Source organism: Moschus berezovskii, chromosome 7 (genome assembly GCF_049115385.1).
Source record: "Moschus berezovskii isolate FMDL1 chromosome 7, NW_MosBer_1.0, whole genome shotgun sequence".
Taxonomy (NCBI): domain Eukaryota; kingdom Metazoa; phylum Chordata; class Mammalia; order Artiodactyla; family Moschidae; genus Moschus; species Moschus berezovskii.
In genome coordinates, this window is record NC_142466.1 from 101,520,741 (window position 1) to 101,533,715 (window position 12,975).

At 36.5% G+C, this 12,975-nt stretch overlaps 1 protein-coding gene across 1 annotated transcript; it reads right to left on the minus strand.

The window, feature by feature from the left end:
* Positions 1-11,811: 11,811 nt before the first annotated feature.
* Positions 11,812-12,768, minus strand: LOC148777461 (olfactory receptor 13C2). The gene has a single exon (XM_088838218.1). It carries the CDS (start codon positions 12,766-12,768, stop codon positions 11,812-11,814), a length of 957 nt encoding a protein of 318 aa, XP_088694344.1.
* Between the last annotated feature and the right edge of the window lie 207 nt (positions 12,769-12,975).

Genomic DNA, 12,975 nt, shown 5'->3' on the forward strand with positions numbered 1-12,975 from the left:
TTTATTCTTCTTTGTTCATCTGTAATAGTGAATAAAAGTATACATAGCCTATGTTTAAAATTTACACTCTACCAACTTTCAAGGAGTTTTTGTTTGATGAACTTTAAAGGGAGCATTGCCTTCCAATATTACTAGCAATATTCACTCATTCATCCAACATTTACTGAATACACTCTAAGGCACTGAGAATCTAGAGTGAAGTTATGCAAGTTCTTCTCTCAGGCAAACCAAAATCAAATAAAAGACACACTCAAGTGAATTAAAAGTTACAATAATATGATATACATATGCCCCAAGATACTAGGCGAACGCAGAGACAAATGCTAACCTATGTCAGAGGTATTGCTTAGTAAGATATTTTGAGATTTGTTTTAATCAAAATATGAACTGGCCTCAGTCAAGTTAAAGATCAGAACAAGTTTCTGGGCAAAAAAAAAATTTTTGTTGTTGTAAAAGTTGAAACAGGAAAGGTTTTGGTTGCACTCCAAAATGTTTCAAATTATGTGGGAAAAAAAAAAAACAGATGGAAATGCCACACACTAAGGAATGTAAACAGGAGATCAGCAAGAGTCCACTCACTCTAAAACTATGTGATATCTGTCTTCAAGAAGGCATTTTTGACTACAGAATAATCTTGAACCCATCCTTTATTACAAAGTTAAGTAATTCATATTGTAAAGCAAATTATTTACAATATAGCTCACAATTGATCATGTATGGAAAACCACTGTCTTTTAAGATAGAGTTCAAACAAATTCAGTCACAAATTACACAAGCCTCACATTCTCATTGCCTACTTCTCTGATCTCATCTTCCAATACTCTACTTCTGCCTTCTGGTCTAAAACAATAACCACTGTGTAGGTCCACATTCTTAGCATGCAAATTTATTTTTTGCAATATGCAATTATCTATCTGAAGTATCTTTCCTTCCCGGCTCTAATCTTAACTTTCTTGAATATTTCAATTAGTTATCAAAACTGTATGCCATAAATCATAAGTACAGTTTCATTCTTTGTACACAGTTATGCTGTTCAAGTATATCACACTGATCTATACCCAGATATGCACATCCCTATCACCACTGCAGTGGATGCTGAACTTGTGAAGAGATTGTTCCTCACAATACTAGCAAAGCAATAAGTCATGTTAAGCTGAAACTGCAATACTTTGGGCACCTCATGCGACGAGTTGACTCACTGGAAAAGACTCTGATGCTGGGAAAGGTTGGGGGCGGGAGGAGAAGGGGATGACGGAGAATGAGATGGCTGGATGGCATCACCGACTCTGTGGACATGAGTTTGAGTGTACTCCGGGAGTTGGTGATGGACAGGGAGGCCTGGCGTGCTGTGATTCATGGGGTCGCGGAGAGTCTGACACGACTGAGCGACTGAACTGAACCTAACTGAACTGAAGATTTTTAGTTACACATGGCTACTTTGAACATGGCAAGTTTTTGATACATGTTAAGATAAGTGCATTTTCACTTTGGTTCTCTGTGTCAACATAAAAGCCTGAAGACCTCTGAACTTGTTATATACATCTGCAAATTTCTCTGATCATTTCTCTGATCTTAAAGAAACTAGTTGAATTAAGAAACAAAATGATTAGCTCTTAGTTTTAAGTATTTGATATACAGTAAGATATGAAAAAGACAACGATCACTTGTGCTCTTAGAAGAAGAAATACATTCCAAAAGGTCATCTTCTGTAAGGAATTAGAGCACTATCCTCAGAGTGTGAGATTTTAGGCTTTGAAGCCAACCATGCTATTTACTGACATGCAAATCACTTGACCTCTTTGAAACTTGATTTTATGGGCTCTCTGGTGGCTCAGCAGTAAAGAATCTGCAAGTGATGCAAGAGATGCAAGAGACACAAGTTTAGTTTGTGGGTCAAGAAGAAAACATGGAGGAATGCATGGAAACCCCCTCCAGAATGCTTGTCAAGAAAATTCTATGGACAGAGGAGCCTCATGGGCTACGATTCATGGGGTCACAAAGAGTTGGACACAACTGAAGTGTAATAGTTTCTGTCTTGTGCAGATTTGCAAGATCTAGATTAACTTGCTTTAAATTCTCCCTCCATAACCGCAATTCCGTGATCGCTTCAATGTTTCACAGAATCACAATAGTGGTTTATGATTTCATCTTCTCCCTGCTTTCCTGAAGCATAATTGCCTCTATGCTGCTACAGTGTTGGCCCACATTGACTCAGATTTTTAAAACATAGCAAATTTTTCAAAATCTATTAAAATTTCAACCTCCAATCCATGTATGAAAATGAAACACTTTACCAATTATTTCCAGAAAGGCAAAAGTTAGACATGTCTGGTCTCTAACATCCACTTTGGTCAGCATATACCTCCTCTCCACTGAGGGTTTCTCTATTGGGTTTTCCCCACCCAGCACTCAGTTTTCTTTTTATGGCTCTGGGCCCTCATGTTCCCTCTCCCTTCACCTGCTCTTCTGTCTACTTTTTGAAACAAAACAACGAAGTCTTCTCCTTTTCTCACCCAGATTGAGTCCCACTCATTCCCTCATTCCTATCTTAAATCTTTGTCAGGGTCTCACCTACCCCAAGTCACTTTATATTTTCTCTTTCTCTAAAATGATTTCTGATTATAATGCTAAGATAATTAAACTTTTTTCAACAAATCCCTCTCTTTCTTTCTAAATGTCAGAGCCAGAATAGACTCTAAACTCCTAACCCAACCTTCTTATTTTAAAATTGACAGATAATTCATGGAACTATAATATATTTAAATCCTATAATAAACCATAATGAAAAAGAATATGTGTATATATATGACTGAATCACTTTGCCATACACTAGACACTGACACATATTGTAAATCAACTACACATCAATAAAACATTTTAAATGCAAAAAAATAGTTGACATATTCTTGAGGGAGTTCAATGACTTGTCTAGGCAAATGAGAAAATCTGGAACACATAGTCAAAATTTTATCCCACCTTCAAAACTCATTTCTTCATCTCAATATTTTTCCTACCAACTAGTACTTCTTTTTAAAGTAAATATCTTTATTCTGGTTTCCTGGCCTACCTGAGACATATTAATAAATTTTGTAAATCTGAGATTACAGAAGGAGATAGCTAATGTCTATTCCCATTTACCTCAGCACACGGAATGCACATCTTCACTTTTGTTTAAAGTGTGCTTCAATATTTAAAGGTGATCTTCAGCAAAGTCTTTCTTGAGTGTCTACTGTAGTGCTCAAAAGAGTAAAAGATTCTAAATTTTGCAATTTTGATAGTACTCTATGAAAACTGTATTAAAGTGGGTTGTGCAGAGGTATTTTTACTCAGAAGATTGTAATAGAAAAGGACATGGATATTTCTAGTTTGCAAAAAAATCAACCCAAATCTTGCCTGACTCACTGTGTCAACATACATAGCTCATGTTAATTAAAAACTTTAATAATTTCTTAAGAGAAATAATGATATGAAGATTTGTTCTGCCCAAATCACCTCCTATGATTTTCTCCAAAAATCTTCCAAAGGGCAATCCCTAGAACTTCACTACTAAAGTCTCCTACTGCTTTTAGGGACCTTCCAACTCCCTTAACAATTTAACTTTGTTATTGTGAAACCTAAAGAAGTTAAGAAAGTTTCCATTTCTCTTGGGTGTAATTCTCCAAGTTCAGTTAAGAAATTCAGGGCAAAAAAAATAGTAAAATTTTTGTAATTATTTCAAGACACTTGGCTAAGTAAAAGGCCTGATTCTTGAGAAATATCTGTGCAAGCATAACTAGAGGAGACTATTTGCCTATCCCATTCCTCTGCAGATGGCCCTTGAACTGTATAGCAAACATTCCAATTAATAGAACTATAGAGATGCCATCCCAAATAGCCTCTGAGCTTGTAATGTGACCCATTTATTTTCAGCAGTCTCTACAATTATCTCAGTTATCAGTGTAACAGTAGATAAAACATTCTTATTCCACTTTTAAATGGCCACAAAGTGAGATTTGGGCTATAGATTGTTTTCTTGTTTTCTTGGGCTCTACTTCTTTGAGGAAAAATGTCTGTTGTTTCCTTTGACTAAATTTTATATTTATTTTTATCATTGGTTTTCTGAAATTTTACAGAGATTCTTAAATGTGGCTTTCTTTTTATTTACCCTTCTTAACATTATAGATCTCCTTGAGTTTAAGGCTTGATGTCTTTCATAAGTTTGAGAAAATCATTCAGTTAGCCAGTTTCTTTTCCACCCCATTTCCCCTTTTTCCTCTCCCCCTGAGTGTTCAGCTATACATACTACACTTTTCCAACATGGCCCGTATAAGCTCTTACAGTCCTTTCTGTATTTTCCATTCTTTTTTTCTCCATACATCAGTCTGGATATTTTCTACTGATTAACCTTTCAATTTGCTAAGCCTTTCTTCAACTTTGTCTAAGTTGTGATAAATCCATCTCTTTAGTTCTTCATTCTGGCTGGCTGTATTTTTCAGCCCCATAATATCTACTTGACGTTTTAATATAACATCAAATGCTCTAGTGAACTCGTCATCTTGTAATGTATGTACATGCTAACACTGGTCATTTTCAAATAGGTCTGGTAACTTCTATATCTGTATCATCCTGAGAGACTTTCAATCATCTGTTTTCATCTTTTGATCTTATATCTTACCAATACATAAAAAACATATAATCTCTGGATGATGTTTTATTTATACAAAGAGAATTTCCTTTATTCTTTGATACAAGCCTAGATTGAGAAAGATTGCTTTAATCCAAAGAGTCACTGAGACAAGTGAGAGATGGATTTCAGGTTTTCTAGAACTTGGCCAAAAATCTGTTTCATCTCCTATTTTAGATTTATTCCTCTAGGTTCCAAACTGAGAACCTGGAGTTTGTACAAGGGAGATTTCCCTTTCAAGAGTCAATGGACTTCAATTTTTATCTCATACCCACTGTGGGACGGATAAAACCTAACCTAACATATTTAACCCCCTTTTGCTCAATTTCCAGCACTCTAACTCTGGGCAGCCTAGAAATTAACAAGTGCTTCATGTGATAAATGAATTATACCTGTTGAGATCATTTAACTTTCTTAATTCAGAAACTTGGCCTCCCTTCAGTTCAGAATAGAATGTCTTGGTAGGTTTAACTCTCTCTAGAACCTTAGCTCCTCATATCCTGACTCATTCAGAAGCAATCTAATTTGTTAAAAAAAATTATACTTGTCTAGGTTTGTTGTAACTTTTCTTCCAAGGAGCAAGCACCTTTTAATCTCATGGCTGCAGTCACCATCTGCAATGATTTTGGAGCCCAAGAAAATAAAATCTATCACTGTTTCCACTTTTTTCCCATCTATTTGCCATGAAGTGGTGGGACCAGATGCCATGATCTTCATTTTTTGAATACTGAGTTTTAAGCCAGCTTTTTCACTCTCCTATTTCACCTTCATCAGGAAGCTCTTTAGTTTCTCTTTGCTTTCTGCCATTAAAGTGGTAACATCTGCATATCTAAGGTTGTTGATATTTCTACCAGCAATCTTGGTTCCAGCTTTTGATTCATCCAGCCCAGCATTTCACATGATGTACTCTGCACATAAGTTAAATAAGCAGGATGACAATATACAATCTTGGCTATTGCAAATAGTGCCACTATGTTCACTGGGGTGTACACATGTTTTTGAATTAGTGGTTTTGTGTTTTCTGGGTGTATATCCAGGCATGGAATTGCATGGTCATATGGTAGTTCTATTTTTAGTTTTTTGAGAAATTTCCATATTGTCTTCCACAGTGGCTGCATAAATTTATATTCCCACCAACAGTGTACAAGGGTTTCCTTTTCTCTACATTATCATCAACATTTGTTATTTATGTTCTTTTTGATGGTAGTCATTCTGACATGTGTGAGGTCATATCTCACTATGATTTTGATTTGAATTTCCCTGATAATTAGCTATGTGGAGCATCTCTTCATGTACCTGTTGGCCATCTGCATTTCCTGTCTTGAAGAATATCTATTCAGTTCTTCTGCTCATTTTTAAATCAGGTTGTTTGCTTTTTTGAGGTTGAGCTGTATGGTCCATTTATATATATTAGATATTAATCCTTTATCGGTCATATGATTTACAAATATCTTCCCCTATTCACTAAGTGGTCTTTTCATTTTGCTGATGGTTTCCTTTACTGTGCAAAAGCCTTTAAGCTTAAGTAGGCCCCATTTTTTTTATTTCTACTTTTATTTCCTTTACTTTAAGATACATATCCAAAAAATTCATTGCTGCAATTTATGTCAAAGAGTGTTCTGCCTATGTTTTCCTCTAGGATTTGTGTAGTATCTGACCCTACACTTAGGTAAAAGATTTGCCTTTTGCAGCAATACGGATAGACTCAGAGGGCATTATGCTAAGTGAAACAAGTCAGACAAAGAAATAAAAATGATATGATATCACTTATACATGGAACCTAAAAAATACAACAAACTAGTGAATGTAACAGAAAAGAAACAGACTCACAGATCTAGATCTCCCCTCTACCCTGATGTTGGGAAAGACTGAGAACAGAAGGAAAATGGGGCAACAGATGATGAGATGGTTGGATGGAATCACCAGCTCAGTGGATGTGAGTTTGACCAAACTCCAGGAGATAGTGAAGGACAAGGAAGCCTGACATGCTGCAGTTCATGGGGTCACAAAGAGTTGGATGTGACTTCTCAACTGAACAACAAATAGAACAAATGAGGGCTTACCAGTGGTATTGAGTGGGGCAGGATATATGGGCAGGCAAGTGGGAAATAGAAACCATTGAGTATAATGTAGGCTAGAAATATGCATTTACAACATGGAAAATATAGCCAATATTGATGCTTTTGAACTATGGTGCTGGAGAAGACTCTTGAGAGTCCCTTGGACTGCAAGGAGATCCAACCAGTCCATTCTAGAGGAGATCAATCCTGGGTGTTCATTGGAAGGATTGATGCTAAAGCTGAAACTCCAATACTTTGGTCACCTCATGCAACGAGTTGACTCACTGGAAAGACTCTGATGCTGGGAGTGATTGGGGGCGGGAGGAGACAGGGACGACAGAGAATGAGATGGCTGGATGGCATCACCGACTTGATGGACATGAGTTTGAGTGAACTCCGGGAGTTGGTGATGGACAGGGAGGCCTGGTGTGCTGTGATTCATGGGGTCGCAAAGAGTCAGACACGACTGAGCGACTGAACTGAACTGAAATATTATATAACTTTTTAAATTGTATTTTTAAATATTTTAATTATTTTCAAGTGATTTTCTGATAAAAACTAACATTTTCAGTGGGAAAACAGTTTCTTTGTTTTGGACTCATATTTTTTACTTGTTATTTAATGCTTACATATCATATTAGATGAGTTGGTTATCAGTCCCTCTATCATAAAGAAAATAACACTTTTTAAATAAACAGATGATACAGTATTAGTATCCTAATGAGGAGCTGCCAGAAATGATGACTATTCTAGTGAATTACTGCCTGAATTTTCATAGATCCATACAAAGTTATTATTATGGATAGGCATTACATAATTTTCAGTGACAATTCAAAATCTAATTTGTAGCATGTTTTCCTAGTGGACTATCTCCAAATTTGATGAACGACCTTCCCAATTAACCTGAAGAGTCCCTGGGAGTATCTCACATGTGCTGAATATGTGTCCACCTTTTCCCCCTCAGGATACTGCTATCACACTCTTATGATCTGCTATTCTTATCACTCCCCTGGAATCTGATTCTTACATTGTCTTAAATAGGTCCTACCGTTTAGTATGACCATAAATTAGATGATCCAAACTAGGACACTTTTGACATGAAATGAGTAATTACTAATTACACTGTAGCAGCTGGTATTAATTAGACTAGTTCTGAGCAAATTGAAACATATGGTCACCATTCCAAGGTTGTTTCCATTAGGGTCATCATGTTCCAAGACCACAGGATGTTTCACACACAAAATATTGGCATCATATTTTGTTATCAGCACCCTGAAACAGTACTGTTTGTGCCATGGCTGGTGGAAACTACTTAAACTTTGGTCTACACCTGATCACTTCCAAGGACCAGATCTAAGTCCAAGGACTAGATCTAAGTCCATGGAGTCAAGCTAGGAAAACAATCAATCTCTGACAATATCATACATCCTTGGAACTCAGGGCGATAATACATTTAAGATATCATTCTAATCTGAGGCACAGTGAACCCTATTGATATAATAAGAGACCAGGGATAAGAAGAGAGTTAGATGATAAAGAATCTTCCTTATGGTGGAGGTTAGGATGAAAGAGAAGTGATGTCTAATTAAGGTTTTCTTTTTTCCTTTTCTGCATTGTAATTTCCTTATAGCGTCCTCAAATCTTCAGTTAGTAAAAAGAAGTCCAGAGCCAGCAATAGTTCAGGGAACAAAGGGAAAATAATCCACACATGGCATAAAATAAACTGGAAAAAGAACCACATCAACACTGATAACACTGGAGAACAGGCACAAATGACTAGTAATGAAGCCTAAATAGTGATCAGGAATAAGAAATGATTAGCCACAACCAGAAGTTTCTAAAAACAACTATTCCCTCACACTTCTGTATTCTATCTCCCTCTGAATGGCAATTTTTCTGTCCTAATAAAGTCAAATAAAGTTCAAAAATTGCTAGTCTCTGTTCCCAAAGAAAGGCCCATCTTCCATATGGTGTTTCCACTTTCTGAAAGGAGGGTGTATAATGACCAACATTGAATCCAACTATTAAGACAACCTGAAAACCAGTGAAAAAACTCTGATCTCATTTATCAAAAAAATAAACATCTTTGGGGGCATCTTCTCATTGACCATCATGATGAAAGAAGTAAATGTAAAAGAATAACACAAAAAATAATATATATATATAAACTTTTCAGAAAAGAAACTCCCAAGAACTCATTTTACTCTCTGTACAGTTTCAGAAAGCATACCAATCCAAGAGGAAGTCAGTTAGGTCTTTTTTCTTCTTTTTTTTAGTTATATGTAGAAATAGATGGGGAAACAGTGGAAACAGTGTCAGACTTTATTTTTGGGGGCTCAAAATCACTGCAGATGCTGATTGTAGCCAGGAAATTAAAAGACGCTTACTCCTTGGAAGGAAAGTTATGACCAACCTTGATCGTATATTAAAAAGCAGAGACATTACTTTGCCAACAAAGGTCCATCTAGTCAAGCCTATGGTTTTTCCCGTAGTCATGTATGGATGTGAGAGTTGGATTGTGAAGAAAGCTGATCGCCAAAGAATTGATGCTTTTGAACTGTGGTGCTGGAGAAGACTCTTGAGAGTCCCTTGGACTGCAAGGAGATCCAACCAGTCCATTCTAGAGGAGATCAATCCTGGGTGTTCGTTGGAAGGACTGATGCTAAAGCTCAAACTGCAATACTTTGGCCACCTCATGCGACGAGTTGACTCACTGGAAAAGACTCTGATGCTGGGAGGTATTGGGGGTGGGAGGAGACGGGGACGACAGAGAATGAGATGGCTGGATGGCATCACCGACTCTGTGGACATGAGCTTGAGTGAACTCCGGGAGTTGGTGATGGACAGGGAGGCCTGGCGTGCTGTGATTCATGGGGTCGCGAAGAGTCGGACACGACTGAGTGACTGAAATGAACTGAACTGAACTGAACTGAGGATCTGGGAATGATTAACTGATGGTTATCTCAAATTTCTTAGAGAACATTCTCAGAAAATTACTAATAGAGTTAAAACAATGTTTCAAGGAGACAGAAATAGAAATAGAAAGGACTCAAAACAAATAGACTAAATTTCTCTCTTTGTGTTATGGTAGTCTGTATAATGTTCCTCACTGCCTCATTTGTGAAATATAAGGAGAGAAATGTATGCCTTCCTTATAGTGAAAATAAATACAAGATTTAAAAAAATAAATAAAGGATAAGATAGAAAACCAAGAATATTTTAAAATCTAAATAAAAATGAACAATTAAGTATTATGGGATTTTTGTTAGCATTAAAAAGCTAAAGCAATCAAAGAGAAATAAAACCAAGTAATTTAGTACCTCAAAGTTTTTTTTTAATTCTAAAATAAACATAATCAAAACTAAATAAAATTTAAAATTCAGAGGCTAATATGATAGCAGTTACAGAGACAAGAGATGTAATATTAAAACAAACATTAAAGTCTAAGATGAAAATCTGAAGTGTGCAACTCAGATCAAGAAGAAATAGGGACTTCCTTTGTGGTCCAATGGTTGGGAATCTGCCTTGCAATGAAAAAGACATGGGTTCGATCTCTGGTTGAGGAACTAAAATCCCACACACCTGGGACAAACAAGCCCAGTAAGCCTGAGTGCTGCAAGTTCTGGAGTCTACATGCCGTAACTAGAAAGTTCATGTGCAGAAATATCCCGCATGCTGTAACTAAGATCCAACAGAGCCAAATAAATAAATATTTTAAATAAAAAGAAGAAATAAGATGACAAAGGTAATTCTTTTAAAGGTTGACAGTTACAAACAGAGGAAAGAAATATAAATTCCAGATAAAAATCAGATGTAAAAATCATCTAAAAGATAGATTCACATTTCTTAATAACAGATTCCTCTTGGATTGGCAATACATTAAATACTTCATGGATAGAAAGCCAATGGAAGAGAAAAAGATATAGCTCTATTTTTATCAGTGGATAATTTGACTCAGAAGTTATTTATATTTAACTTTTCAAACAGTTTTAATTATCAGGTATCTGGCTGTAAGACCAAAGCAGTTAGATCCCATGTATCAGAAGGTATATTAAAAAAAAAAAAAAGAACACCAAAGTAGATATGTTGAAAGTAGAAAAGAATAATTTAATGCCTCCTAGTTGGATATGAGGGGCTTCCCAGGTGACTCAGTGGTGAAGAATCCGTCTGCCAATGCAAGAGATGAGGGTTTGATCCCTGGATCAGGAAGATCCCCTGGAGAAGGAAATGGCAACCCATTCATATTCTTGCCTAGGAAATCCCATAGACAGAGGAGCCTGGCGGGCTATAGTCCAGACTTGGGTTGCAAAAGAGTTGGAGAAGTGACTAACCAACAGAAACAACCGCTGGAGATGAACAAAAACTTAACAAAAATAACACTATTTTTTCCTGGTGGTCCAGTGGTTAACAACCCACCTGTCAGTGCAGGGGAAGCCAGACTGATCCCTGGTCAGGGAATTAAGATCCTACATGCTGCTTTACTCACAACTAGGAGGATCCCATGTGCCACAACGAAGACCTAAGTGGCCAAAAATAAATATTTTTTAAACAATAGTAATAATATTGCTTTAGAACCAAAAAGTATAACAGTATACAGAGGCCTAGACAGAGAACAATCAGCATTACATATCTGAACAAAATCCAAGTAAATTGAATTATTTTAGCAGTTACAGTATTGCAAATTAGTAATTTTAACTTAGTTTTAAAAATCTGAAAGTAGGTATCATTCTGTCTTGTAAGGAAAGTAAGGAAGTATGAAATTGGTTTTGGAAATATTTTATCAAAAAGATTTTTATGGTTTTGATATTAATATATCTTTTTTCTGTCTTAAAATTTCTCTTCCTACTACACTATCCCTCTACTAGCCTCATAATCAAGCTCTTCAGCAACAACAAACTATAATCTTGACTCTTAAAACACTGAAATTTCTTAACTTAGTTTCCTTATGCTGTGTACCAAAAATAATATTTTAGAGCTTTAGCACGTAGAGAGATAAATTTGATGCAGCATTAAGAACCCATTTGACACTTTGATTTCCTTAATTGATTTCTACATTGTGATTATGAAAGTCACCTGTCCCTTTTCCATTTACTTATTAAAATTTTTTCTTCTCAGTAAATGTTTTACTGCTTCCTTCACATCCTTGTTTCTGAGACTATAGATTAAAGGATTAATCATAGGAGTCATCACTCCGTAGAACACAGATACAAGTTTGTCAGTAGCATCCATGTCATCTGAATTAAGTGTCTCTTTAGACTTGGGCTTCATGTACATGAAGAGAATGGTTCCATAGAATATTATCACCACAGTCAAGTGGGCTGAACAGGTAGAAAAGACTTTGCTTCTCCCCTCAGAAGAGCGGATTCTGAGGATGCTGATAATAATTAATGTGTAAGAGATAATGATTAACAATAATGGTGTCATTATTAATAAGGTTGTGGCCACAAGCATGATGAACTCATTACCTGAGATATCAGCACAGGCCAATTTCATGACAGCCAGAATTTCACAGGTGAAATGATTGATGACATTATTCCTGCAGAAGGGCAATTGTACTACAGACCCAGTTTGTACTGCAGAGTTAACAACTCCTATGATCCAGGAGCCAGCTGCCATGGGCACATAGCAACCCTTGCGCATGATGACAGAGTATCTCAGAGGGTTGCAAATAGCCACATACCGGTCAAAGGCCATCATGCTCAGGAGCACGCACTCTGTTGTCCCCATGGCCAAGCCAAGGAACATCTGCACAGCACAGCCAGAGAAGGAGATGGTCTTTTTTTCTGAGAGGACGCTCACCAGCATGGGGGGAATGGAGACAGTGGTGTAGCAGATGTCCAGGAAGGAGAGGTTTCCCAGGAAGTAGTACATAGGGGTGTGAAGGCGGGAGTCTAAGATGCTGATGAGAATAAGGATGCCATTTCCCAGAAGGATGACCACATACATTATTAAGACTAGCACATAAAAGAGTAGTTCAAGCCTTGGGTAACCAGAAAGACCCTTCAGAAAAAATTCCACCAGTATGGTTTGGTTTTCCCATTCCATTGTATGGTTTCTTTTTCACCTGTAATTAGAATATGTTAAGATAAAATATGTATTCTACTATGATTATATTCAACTATGTACCAATGTAGAAGTACCATATACTTATAGGAAGAAAAGAAAATATAAAAAGGAATAGACCAAAGAAAGAATAAAAGAAATAAAGTGGACTAAATAGAATAGAGAGGGGGAAGGGAAGAGAAACAAACA